Below are 11,968 nucleotides of genomic sequence, written 5' to 3'. Positions count from 1 at the left end.
CATCACTAATCTAATATTTGGGCTATATTTAATTTACTGGTTTTTGAAAACTTCCACTTTTAAAAATGTTAATCCAACTAAGCCTGGTACTTACAGACTAATTAAGGAATGGAGCTGAAAAAAAAAGTCTAATATACTCAAAAACTATGTAACAAAATAGGTTTCAAAATTTTCTTTACATTATCTGAAATTACTTGAAAATGGCGTCAACTTATTCTAGATACTGTTTAGCAGAGCAGTAAAACACCCAATAGATTATGTCTAGTGATTAAGCATCTATTCCGTCTTACTATCTCTCCCTCTACATATATATATATATATATATATATATATATATATATTTTGAAGATTAGAATTACAAGAGACTCCACACCAAGTCAAATTTGAACTAAGACATATGACCGAAGGCAAAAAATATTCAAGATGACTGAACCAATTTCCAATCAAAAAACATCCTTTCCACACTCACCACCATTAATTTGTAAAAGTTCACTCAAAAAGGACAAATAAAATGGTTAGTGTTAAAAATCATGTTAGGTGTTTTGAGGTCTTACCTCAGGATTATAGTCTGGGTCATTTTCTCCATCATACTCGTCACCTTCATGCTGAAAGGAAGCAAAGACAGCCCATGCAACAAGTGTGCACTTTAACTAGCAAATTAAAGCAGGACAACAGGCATGCCAGGATACCCAATCACCACAACTCTACATTAACATAGCAACACCCATTCAGACACCTAACCCTTCTTTAAAGACAACAAATTAACACACACACCTATGCTGAAATACTCTTAGTCTCATGTGTGTCTAGTGGCCATCTAATCAGAGGACCAAAAATGAAAATCTAAACAGGCTCTGCTATGCAAGTGTTCTAATATATAAAAGTAATGTGCAAGATAGAAAAACAGGAGAAAAGTGGGCAACTGAGAACTACAGTAAGACTACAACCAGTGGCCTTATCTTAGGATACCCACCAGTGATAAAATATAGACAGGAGGGGTTGTGGACAAAATTACAATGCCAGATCTGGAACACTCAATAAGCTTCAAAGACCACTAAACAAAATGCTATAGGCAATATTTGAAAAATGTTAAAATATACAAGATAGCATTTAAATGAGCATATATAAAGGTTCAATATTTAACCACTAGTAATAAAAATACACTTGGCTTTCCTTATGCTTTGAGCAGGAGCGTGGAGTAAGAAAGAAAAAAAAGAAAAAGCAAAAAAAAGCAAAAACCCCAACATTTAATATTCCATTTAGAAAATGAATCTTAGGTGCTAATAATTAATCCATTCATCTTAGCTGGAAGAAATTTTGCAAATCTAATAAGAAAAAAATCCATGAAAGGTAATACCACTGCACTAACAATGATAAAAGTAAATATTAAAAAACCCAGAAATGGCATGTGAAGGACAAGCAATGGTGCTCCAACAAGTTACATTAATTTATATTATGTATATACACTTGGAATAGTACTTACAATAGATTGTAAAGAAGTTTCACTGTCATCTTCACACAACTATGAAGATCCAACAAGTATATAGTGTTCCCTATCCCCTATTTGTCTGCATCTAAAACTGAGGGAATAAAATAATAAAATATAGCTAAGTTAATTTATGAAAAAGTCTGGGGCCACATTGCTCGTCGTTATACACACGTGGATGTTAAAAAAAAAAGAAAAAAAGGGCAAAATAGCTAAGTTAATGAACCCAACATAATCACTTTATTTTAAAATTACAAGCCTAAAAAGAAAATTAACAATTTAATAAGTATTTAAAAGTTACATTTTAATTTCATGCAACAAAAACATCCTGACTAGTATAAAAACTGGACAAGAAATTAAAATTTTACACTACAATACAGTCACAAAGCAGAAACTTGTCGGGTTAAAAAAAAAAAAATCCAGAAAATGGAAATCTCGACTGAATATTTTGCAGAGTCCTTTACAGCTTTATAAGGGTCACCACTTAAGCCTGAAACAATTTCAGCTCAGATTTGCAAAAATTGCCAAGGGGGATATTCTTTAAAATAATTAACTGTTCTCCTCTCATTAGTTCGAAAAATAAGTCTTGCCACGACCCTTCTATAACACCGAGAGCCTAGCAGCTTTTCACACTAATGCAATATTAAAAAAGTAAACCACAATATATGTAGGCTCAAGTTATTCTTCAAATGAGAGGAACCACTGCATCGAACAAGTTGCTTAGCCACTACTGTGATTTGGAGAAAAAAAACCTAATATAAAAATTTTAGCTTACAACTAGAATCATAGAAAATTCAAAAGCAACAGAAAGACCACAACTAATATAAAACCAAATATCCATAGTCTAAACATTAAGAAAAAAATTTCTTTAACGATCAGAAAAGACTGGCAATGAAGTAGCAATTTTCATTCTGGAAGCAGACATCTCAAATTTGTAAAAGGGTAATTGTTTTTCATTATGTGACCTAAACTAAATCCCTTGACTACTTGAGCAAACTTTTTCTCCTCCAACCACATTTGATGGCTTGACAAGTGACAGTCTACGGATTACAACATTACAATGTAACACTTTCATCTTACTGGGCATTTATAAATGGCCTTAAGCTTCAAAAATTGCTATGACTATATGGATGAACAATTTATCATGTTAGGAAAAATGTGTATAACAAGGGGGATATATAATTTTACAAACACACACACACACACACACACACACAAAGGGTTGTTCTGAATAGAATCAAAAGTTGGAATAACTTATCTACTGACATGTTGTTCAAATTGCACATGTTGGTAGTGTAGCTTCTTCCTGTTCTCCATTGCAGGTAAATAATAGATCCCAAACAGAAGCAATGTGAAGTCAAAGTTCTTGATGTAGGAGGGGTGTAGACAGGCCAACATCCTTAGAAGGCTACAGGTTGTTTAGAGAGGACACTACTGAGAGCCATGTACACAGATAAAGTTTAAAGAAGAAGACCAACTATATAATAGGAAACCAACTGAACACTGAAATGAATTGCCAGCAAGTGGACAAATTGATTAAGACAGACAAGCCACAAACTGTGAGCTTGCTGCACACTTGGTCCTACTTCAGTGTGTAACAAAAGAGAAGACTGAATACTGGGAAGCTTGCATATGGAGGATACTTGAGCATTTGACATGGAATTTAAGGAGTAGAAGTCTTCTGATCTACTGGAAGTGATTGAAGCCAGTGAAGACTTCACACACTATCTAATGAAATATGACCACATCTAGATTTATGATCAGGAAATAGATGAACAGTCCATGGAATGGACACCACACCTGCTCTCCATGACCTATGAAACGAAGAAACAAAGATTTGCTCACAAACCTGGCAGTTCTATCCTTTAACTACAGTACATACAATATTTTAACGGTTTGGCTAGGGTAGTGAGAACTTTGGTGAGCCTTGCAGAATGGGCCACTAATAAGATTCTAATTAGAAAATATTTGGAGAACCAGACAGCTAATCATCACACCATCAGCCACTCCAGTCAAACAAGATAAGATATTTTATTTTTTATTCAGTCTTTAATTGGGTTCATTGAAATAGATAAGATTATACATAACTTTGTATCAGATACAGTTAGAGTGTTAAAAAATTTTCTCTAATTTCTCAAAAATCAAAATTTCATCCCAAGTATTTCAAATAAATCAGTAAAGATATAGCATAATTACTCCCTAATTATTATGTTAAATGATTATCACAAGACTTGTTCAACTAAAACCTGAATGGAAAAAAAATTGTCAATAGACTTGCATTTCTCATTCCAACAACAACTGTGCTTAAGTGATACCAATATACCCTTAACCATAGTCTGAAAATTACAATTGTCAAACCAATGGTCAAGCAGTGGGATTATCACTTGGATGATTAAAGTCTAGCAAGATCACATTTAACACTCATGCTCAAGTGTGCACTTTAATGGATAACTAATTCTGATGAAACAAGCAGAAAAATTAAGATGAACTAGTATCACAAACATTGAAGCTAAAAAGAACCGTTAAATTGTAGGGATATCAATTCATAAAATTTGAAGAACAAACACCTTTCGGCAAGCTAATAGTAAGAAAGGGTACCATACATATGGCATAATCCAGATATGCAAAAACAAACCCAATGAGAATAAATCTTATCAGCTCTTAATTTATAGTAAACATAATACATTAAAACCTACAGATATTTTCCACAGCACTCCTACTCATACAAAGTATTTCTTGAATATACTGAAGTGGTAAAAGCAATTGTTGTAAGAAAACCCTCCCCACCTGTTATAGCAGAAAACTGAAGAAAAAGCTAGTCAGAATTTATCTATTAAAAAGAAAAGAAAAAAAGCCAAATGAAGGATTTGCAATTTTTGTTCTAAATATGGTGCATAATTAACATTCTATTTTAATTATTTTATTTAGAGTATTATTTATTCTGTAGTTGCTGACAATTTTATACGAATGTAATTTTATCACAAAGTGACAGTTAACTGGTAATTTATGATGGCTTATAATGCGAAAAATTGTAACCAGGAAGCACTTTCAGTCTGTAGAATTAGGTATACAAACACTAAAGAATTTTAAGTAGTTTCAAATTCTCTAGGGAACTGATAAAATTTTTAGTGAAACGATATTTCATTTTAAAACTAATCTGGATAGATACATGTTAAAGTCTCTCAAACTAATTTAAGCATTAACTTACCTCCTCTTCATCACCTTCCTCTTCATACTGAAAAAAAAATTTTTTATGCAAATAAAATGGTAAAACATCTTGTAGCATAAAAACCAAATACTTTAAGAATTTTCTATATAAACTAAATGTCACATTTTTTTCCCCTGTGCTATGTTACAAATAACTAGAATATTGACAGTTCACTATAATTTTATATGTTACTGATGTAAGCAAGGTGTATCAAAGAATGAATTAATCTGTTGACTAGCACTGCATTAAGTATAGTGGTGTGGAGAATAAAGCAGTGACAGAATAAAATTTATATTTGATTTCCATAAAGAAAAATTAAAACTGTCTATATTTCAGACTTTACTTTTAGGACAGTTATGAGAGAACTCGTAAGAATTTGGAGGTCTTTATTTGAAACCATTTAATGGCTTACTAAAATTTAATCAAGATTCTAGAATTTAATTAAAATAAAGAGGACAGTCACAAATATAACAATGGGTTAGAACAGGAGGAATCAATACTTACATCTTCATCTTCTTCCAATGCTTCGCCAGTAAAATACAAAACAGCCTTTGGGATGATTCTTTCTCGTATAAAGTGCCCAACTTCAAAATCTGTTGCCAAAATTGTTTCAGCATTCTCATCCTTAAAAAAAAATTTAAAAACATTAAATAATAAAAATGTAAAATGAGAAAAAAATTTTAATCAAAATGTATGTAAAGCCAAAACTTACCAGCTCTGATTCATCAGCAGGAACTAAAAAAGAAATAAAATAAAAATTAGAATAACTCAACATTTCACCATACAAAATAATCTATGCATATAATAAAACAAGTCAGAAAATTTTACCTGTAGGAGGATTGAAGAAATTGAAAAAGGAATCAATTTCTACAGTTTTTGTAACAGTCCTTGTCGTTCCTCTACCTTTATGCTTCAGTTTTTTCTTCAACACTTTCACAGTAACATCTTTTCCCTTTTTCCATTCTATTGGACAACTAGTAAAAGAAACAAAGAGATTTGACAAGTGTTATCAATGACGGAAGCAGAAGAGAAAAAGTAGTGGACAGCTGACTCCAAACGAATTTATCCACTTACCCAACACATTTTATTATTTCTGGGCCTTCAAAAGAGAAAGGATCATTTACATCAGGCTCTGATTTCATAATATATTTCTTTGTTAATACACTATTCTTGATATAATCATTTGGTTCAAAGTAGAATTGTAAGGTGAAACCCTGTAAAATGAAAAACAGTAGAGAACTTTCATTTCAACTACAATAAGTTGGTTATTATTTACTCATTATCTGTAACAGTAACAGAATTACCATCAGATTATTTTAAGTGGCACTTATTCAAGATTAAAAATTGTACATCATAAATTGAGAATTATCCAACTCCTTACAAAATGTTAGAGTCCAGAAAGAGAACTCACCATTGGGTCTTTCTCTGAGAAAACACACTTTATATCAATAAGATGTTTCAGAATAGGTTCATCATGTTCCTAATTCAAATGGAGGATAAAAAAGAAAGTTTACATTAATTACAATTCTTCAAAGGCAATGAAAGCAAAGGTGTTACTAACAACTGGCAAAATAAGCAATCTACAAATTTTTCATGTTTGGCAACAAAAAATCTTAATCTCGAAATATTTTGTACTCAAAAATGTTTCCTGTCAACTTTGAGCGCCATGTATAGATTATATCTACCAATTAAAACTGACAAAGATATAAAAATAGAAAACCATGTAGTTAATCTACACAGAACAGCATGCTTAGGAGACCTATAGTGGTGGGTTAACTCTTTAGTATTCAGATTACTGTGAAATGTAATGTTTATTCACATTGTTTTGAATTAATTATATTATGCAGCTTCAAGATCTCAATGTGTTTGTTTTATGACTAGTGTAGGTCCCAGAGGACAGATCTGGCCAGTTTCACTGCAAAATGGGGAAAACATTTTGGCTGGATATGGCCAGTTTAAATGCTTAGACACAGTTGGGCCATCTTTTTAGAGCTGAAATCCGACCAGAGCTCACAAGATTTTGTTAGGGTTTTGAAGTAAAAAACTATTGAACAATATCGAACAAATGCGAACTTGTACGAAAACTAGTAATGCAACACAAGCCAATTCAGTTGATCCATTTATAATCTAGCTCGAAGGGGGGAAAAAAAAAAAGATGAAGGCTAATAGTTATTAAGTCAGTTCTCTTCAGACATTATGAATGCCCAACACACATTTGTAACCGAAAGTAATCTATTTACCTGAACCATTTCTGAAAGAATATCTACATTCTTGAAGACCGTCAACCAGAAATGAGGAATACCTTTTGTATTTTCTGGAAAAAAATAAAAAAATTCTAATTAATTAAAACTTTACAATTGATAGGTTAATGTTTGGTTATTCCTAATTGCCATTTCAAAAATCGTCAGTAATATCCATGTATCAACCTTTACTTGCAGATTGGATTTTAGCAAAAATGGCTTGTCTCTGCACTATTATGCCAACTGCACCATACACTTTCATGACTCACTCACTGTTCTCTAAACCCACATCCAAGACTTCATTGGACCACCACTCCACCCAATGAATTAGTTTCACTCTGCACTAAACTTTCCAGGCCATTAACTCATAAGCACCCTTGTCTTGGTCATTTATTTTTCTACTGCCTACCGCAAATACTCCTGCACTCTCCTTTATACTTTTGATTCTGCCCTATTCCCTTTTACAGTCCTTTTGATGTCTAGCTCCCTCCCTCCCATAAATCACCCAAATAAATAGACATGCCGTTGGCTACCGAGTACTCAATACACTTACACCTTGATAACTACTTATTTCTGGCCTTTCTACTATTATTACTCCCCTTTACGTCCCTTCTCAGTCTACATGCCTTAGGTTAATGAGTGCTTTAGTGTTTATGTCACAAGAAAATGAATGCAGTTTAAACTGCAATATGATTGGCAATGCGAGGGTTATCTAGCCAAAGAAACAACCAATAACACATAGGAAAACCAGTCATTAGGAGTGACTCTTCCCAATAAATGACAGACTATAATGTTCGGTCCAACCTATACCAGCTTCGGAAAGTAAAAGCCAATGATATCAGAAAAAGATAACTGTTATATTGCTTACATCTTTTCACAATCAGCCAAATAACTGAATTTAAATACTTACCATCTAAAACCTCTACCTCAGGTTCTTTTTGTTCTGGCTTATCCTCAACTGCAGCTTTATTTCGCATATCATCCTGGAAGAAATTTGAACCTCTATTATATGCTTGTTACAAATATTTAAAACAGTTTGATGCAACCCTAAGCTTTGTATATTACTTACAGAAACCTAGCTTGTTGGTTTTGGTGGCACCTATGAAACTAAGGTATATTGGGCTGAATTAAACTGTTTTAAATAATGTAATTCCCACTATGTGTGTTAAATGCCTTTCTTTCATTTGTCCAATCACCTGCAAGTGTGTATGTGTCCTTGTCTTGCCATCACAATAGTTGTAAATGAGTGCTGTCCAAGCAATGTCATTAATTCCCAATGCTCTGTGCAAACATGTCTAGCCATGGGGAAAACATTAACTTGCCTGGAAACAAGCAAGGGTACCGGGATGCAGAAAACCTGCCTCAAATTGTTAAACCCATGCAAGCATGGAAATGTAGATGATATGATCTCTTAAGCAGAGTTTTTTGTACAGAAAGAATTTACAATTCCATAATCATTTACAGTTATTTCACATGTAAATACTTTGGGGGCAAATAATTTAAGCCTACTTGAATCTAAGTCACAAATTTCCACACCTGTAAGATAATATTCAAGTTTAGCTATTTCAGTATGGACAAAAATGAAGCAATTTCATAAATTTTTTTGGATCATACAGATTGACAACTATTTGCAAAGCTACTTATCAGACACGGGAACAAATTTATTTCTGAACCATTTCAAAGAAGTATTATAGCTTACATTTGTCATATCTATAATTACATTTGATGGAAACTTTAAACAATTTTAAATCCATTCAATTCTAGAGCATCATACAAAATAGCTGAATCAGATGAAACCAAAGCAGATGTAAATTACCCATGCAAAAAATTAGCCACTTAAACCTTACATTACCATATGCCTCAAATGTACAACTTTTGCCTCAACAAAAAAGAAAAAAAAAAAAAAAGAACGTAGTACATTAATTTTGTCACTATTAAACTGGTGCATGAAACAATGCGATACATACTGCTAATTCTTCGTCACTCGACCAATCACATTCTTCGTCTGTGGGTTCAACATTAGCATTCACAATATCTTTTCTCTACAAAAAAAAAAAAAAAAAAAAAAAAAAGAGTTGAGAAAATAAAATTTAAATGGCTGCTAAAATTAACATTAAAGCACAAACAATTAACTCAATAGTTACAATGATAATCTCACTTTATCATAGAATGGAGCATATTTCTCAGCAAATTTGCATTCCAACGAGTGAAGTTCTTCATAGAAATCAGATTCAATCTTAGTTGTTTCAAATTGGAGTTTCTTTAAGGCTTTTATTCTCCGCTTAACACATTTAGGTAAACTGTAAAAGAAAATCCAACACAGAGTATGATTATTGGGATTTAAAAAAATAGGCACTGTAGAGTCTACATACAGCAAGAAAATTCAAAATTTTAATACATTTGGGAAATTTATAAGTAACTACAGGCACATCAATGCATAATTTCTTTTATCGCCCAACTAAAGCTGAACATTAACTCATACAGCAACACTTAATAGCTAAATTTATAACTCATTCATGCCCTATTGAAATTCTCATATCAAAAAATAAGTTTTATGACCAAGTTCTTCATTTTAGAATTGAACTAAATCATAGGTGGGGAGATTATTTTATTTAGAAACCTACTAAAGAAGTTAAATTTCAAGTGCGCTTTTAATAGTCCTTCAGAACGCTCATTTGTAATTCATTTTCTTTTACCCTGCATAGGTTACACAAATATTAATAAAGCATTGTTTTACAGTTAGATGTCCTTCTTATCACCAATACATACCTATATATATTTCGAATAAGGGATCTTTGAAAGCAATGACACTATCCCTTAAAGATTAGCTATTTTCAAAGAGCAAATGTGAAGACATACAAGATAAGCTTCTTATTTACTGTCAAGCATATCCACCCAAGTAGGTGCAAGACAATTGTCAAAAGTGCTGTGCAGATAGGCTGTATCTGAAACTGTGGTTGGAACGAACCACACTGCTATACCAATATTCTACAAAATTACATTACAAATAATGAAAATTCTTTTAATACTTCAGTCATAACTAAAAAAAACAAAAATGAACAAAATTTCAATATACTTGTAACCACTATCTGTTACCATTAGATCATATAGGATTGTTTTATAACTATATTTACATAAATATTTGCCACATTTGTAGACAGCAACTGAATCCTGAATAATTCATTTCAGCAAGTTATTTTCTTTATTCTTTCAAGAGTCGTATACTGTAGATCCAGGCCAACTAAAGCTCTGAGTGAATTTTGTGGAATGAAGCCCATCATGTGTGTACCCTTGTGCAAAATTTGATCATTGGGCCATGTTGCTTCCAAAGAAATGCTTATATTCAGTAAATGGAATACAATAAATTTAATACTGAAGTTTTCTCAAACAGCATCTCCATAGTTAAAGGGCATGCAGACTGGTGTAGCTGTTAATAACCACTACTTTAATTCATGTAAAAAGCATAAAACAGGTGATCCTACAGGAAGTATTATCACAACTGGTCGCTCCAGTCCCTCGCCCCCATCCTCTTTAAACAACAGCACTTTACAAGGTGTTGTAGAAAGTAGAGTAAATCATAAGCAAATCAGAGATATAGCCTTAAATACTAAATGCTAGTAACAGAGAGGACTATTAAGGTGGTACTGAAGGGCTAGTTAAAGGGTATTAAAATCATACTAACACACTATCTCACTGGTTATGTTAATAACCCTGTGTAAATCTAGCAACATAAAAGCTAAAAAAATTTGAATAGGCACTGGCATGGCTGTGTGCTAAGAAACTTGCTTCCCAACCACATGATTCCAGGTTCAACCCCACTGCATGGAACCTTCGGCAAGTGTTTATTACTATTGCCTCAGGCTGACTAAACCTTTGTGAGTGGATTTGGTAGACAGAAAATGAAAGAAGCCATCATATGTACGTGTGTGTTTGCCATTACTTGACAACCAATGCTGGTGTGTTAATGTCACCAAAACTTGGCAAAAGAGAATGACAGAATAAGTTCTAGACTTAGAAGGAAGTCCTAAGGTTGATTTCTTTGACTAAAGGTGGTGCTCCAGCATAGCCTCAGTTAAATGACAGAAACATGTAAAGGAATAAAAGAAAATACCTTTGAATATAAGTGGATGGAGTACCAATAAGACTGCCTAGCTTATCTTGCAGAGCAGCCAATTCAAAAGGATTTTGCATCCATTCACAAGCAACGTCTGTAGATCCAGTTTGTGGAGCATCTGAAAGAAAATTAGTGAGGTAATTCTAATTATAATAACCTATAACAAAATAATATACTCCAGTTAAACCTTTTGTTACCATATTTCCATTGAGATGCTATGTGTTTCTTTCATTAATTTCAAATATAAAAAAATTTAGTAAAATAACTTGGTTATCATTAACCCTTTCGTTACCATATTTCTAACCAAATTACACCCCTTATGTGTTTCAATTAATTTCTAACATAATCATAAATTCAGGCTGGTTTTATCAAACAACTATTATTTATCAACATATTAATGTGATTTTTGGAAGATAATTTAACGAAAGGTTCTCAACCAATTCTATACCAAAATTTTTGTCACAAAGTGACTTTAATTACAGGTAAATTCAACAAAATATAAAATTAAAATTTTTGTTCAAACATCGCTATAGAAAATGGGTTATTAGCTTATATTCAATTGGGTATACAACAAAATATTATTATAGAAGAGTTGTGCACATTACTGGATTTATTACTGTCTCTTTTGCCAGTATAAAATTAAAATCCAGAGCAGTACCCAGTATTTGATTCACAAATCTTTTCCAAACTTTGATCCCCCATTTTGTGCGTTTTCCTGGCATATACTGTCGAAAACGCACTCAGCCTTTATAGCCCACCATATCCTCATCTATAAACTGTTTTATATGTGATTTGAACACAGTCAATGAGGGGTCTTATTTTAAATAAGGGATCAAAGTCTGGTTTTCTACGTACTGGTGTACTGCTCGTGTCTCTTACATGTAGATATTGAGTCAATTTTAAAAACCGTATCCTCGTCA

General features: G+C 32.6%; 1 protein-coding gene across 6 annotated transcripts in view; it reads right to left on the bottom strand.

Moving 5' to 3' along the window:
* Positions 1 to 11,968, bottom strand: part of LOC106876225 (nucleosome assembly protein 1-like 1) — a 23,750-nt gene that overhangs the window by 1,725 nt on the left and 10,057 nt on the right. For 2 of the 6 annotated variants that reach the window (XM_014924699.1, XM_052968307.1), the window contains exons 4-15: positions 11,046 to 11,166; positions 9,093 to 9,234; positions 8,902 to 8,976; positions 7,845 to 7,917; positions 6,935 to 7,008; positions 6,106 to 6,174; positions 5,769 to 5,908; positions 5,523 to 5,668; positions 5,407 to 5,429; positions 5,199 to 5,318; positions 4,695 to 4,721; positions 555 to 605 (exon numbers count right to left, since the gene is read on the bottom strand). In XM_014924699.1, the coding sequence (XP_014780185.1) occupies positions 555 to 605; positions 4,695 to 4,721; positions 5,199 to 5,318; positions 5,407 to 5,429; positions 5,523 to 5,668; positions 5,769 to 5,908; positions 6,106 to 6,174; positions 6,935 to 7,008; positions 7,845 to 7,917; positions 8,902 to 8,976; positions 9,093 to 9,234; positions 11,046 to 11,166 (1,061 nt within the window). Of the gene's footprint in view, positions 1 to 554; positions 606 to 1,483; positions 1,581 to 2,752; positions 4,317 to 4,694; positions 4,722 to 5,198; positions 5,319 to 5,406; positions 5,430 to 5,522; positions 5,669 to 5,768; positions 5,909 to 6,105; positions 6,175 to 6,934; positions 7,009 to 7,844; positions 7,918 to 8,901; positions 8,977 to 9,092; positions 9,235 to 11,045; positions 11,167 to 11,968 lie in introns of all 6 variants that reach the window. The other 4 variants (XR_008264237.1, XR_008264239.1, XR_008264238.1 and 1 more) reach the window with 4 other exon arrangements.

This window comes from Octopus bimaculoides, chromosome 5 (assembly GCF_001194135.2).
Source record: "Octopus bimaculoides isolate UCB-OBI-ISO-001 chromosome 5, ASM119413v2, whole genome shotgun sequence".
In the NCBI taxonomy this organism is placed as follows: Eukaryota; Metazoa; Mollusca; class Cephalopoda; order Octopoda; family Octopodidae; genus Octopus; species Octopus bimaculoides.
Note: the sequence above shows the minus strand (reverse complement) of the source record. Positions and strands in the feature narration are given on the sequence as shown.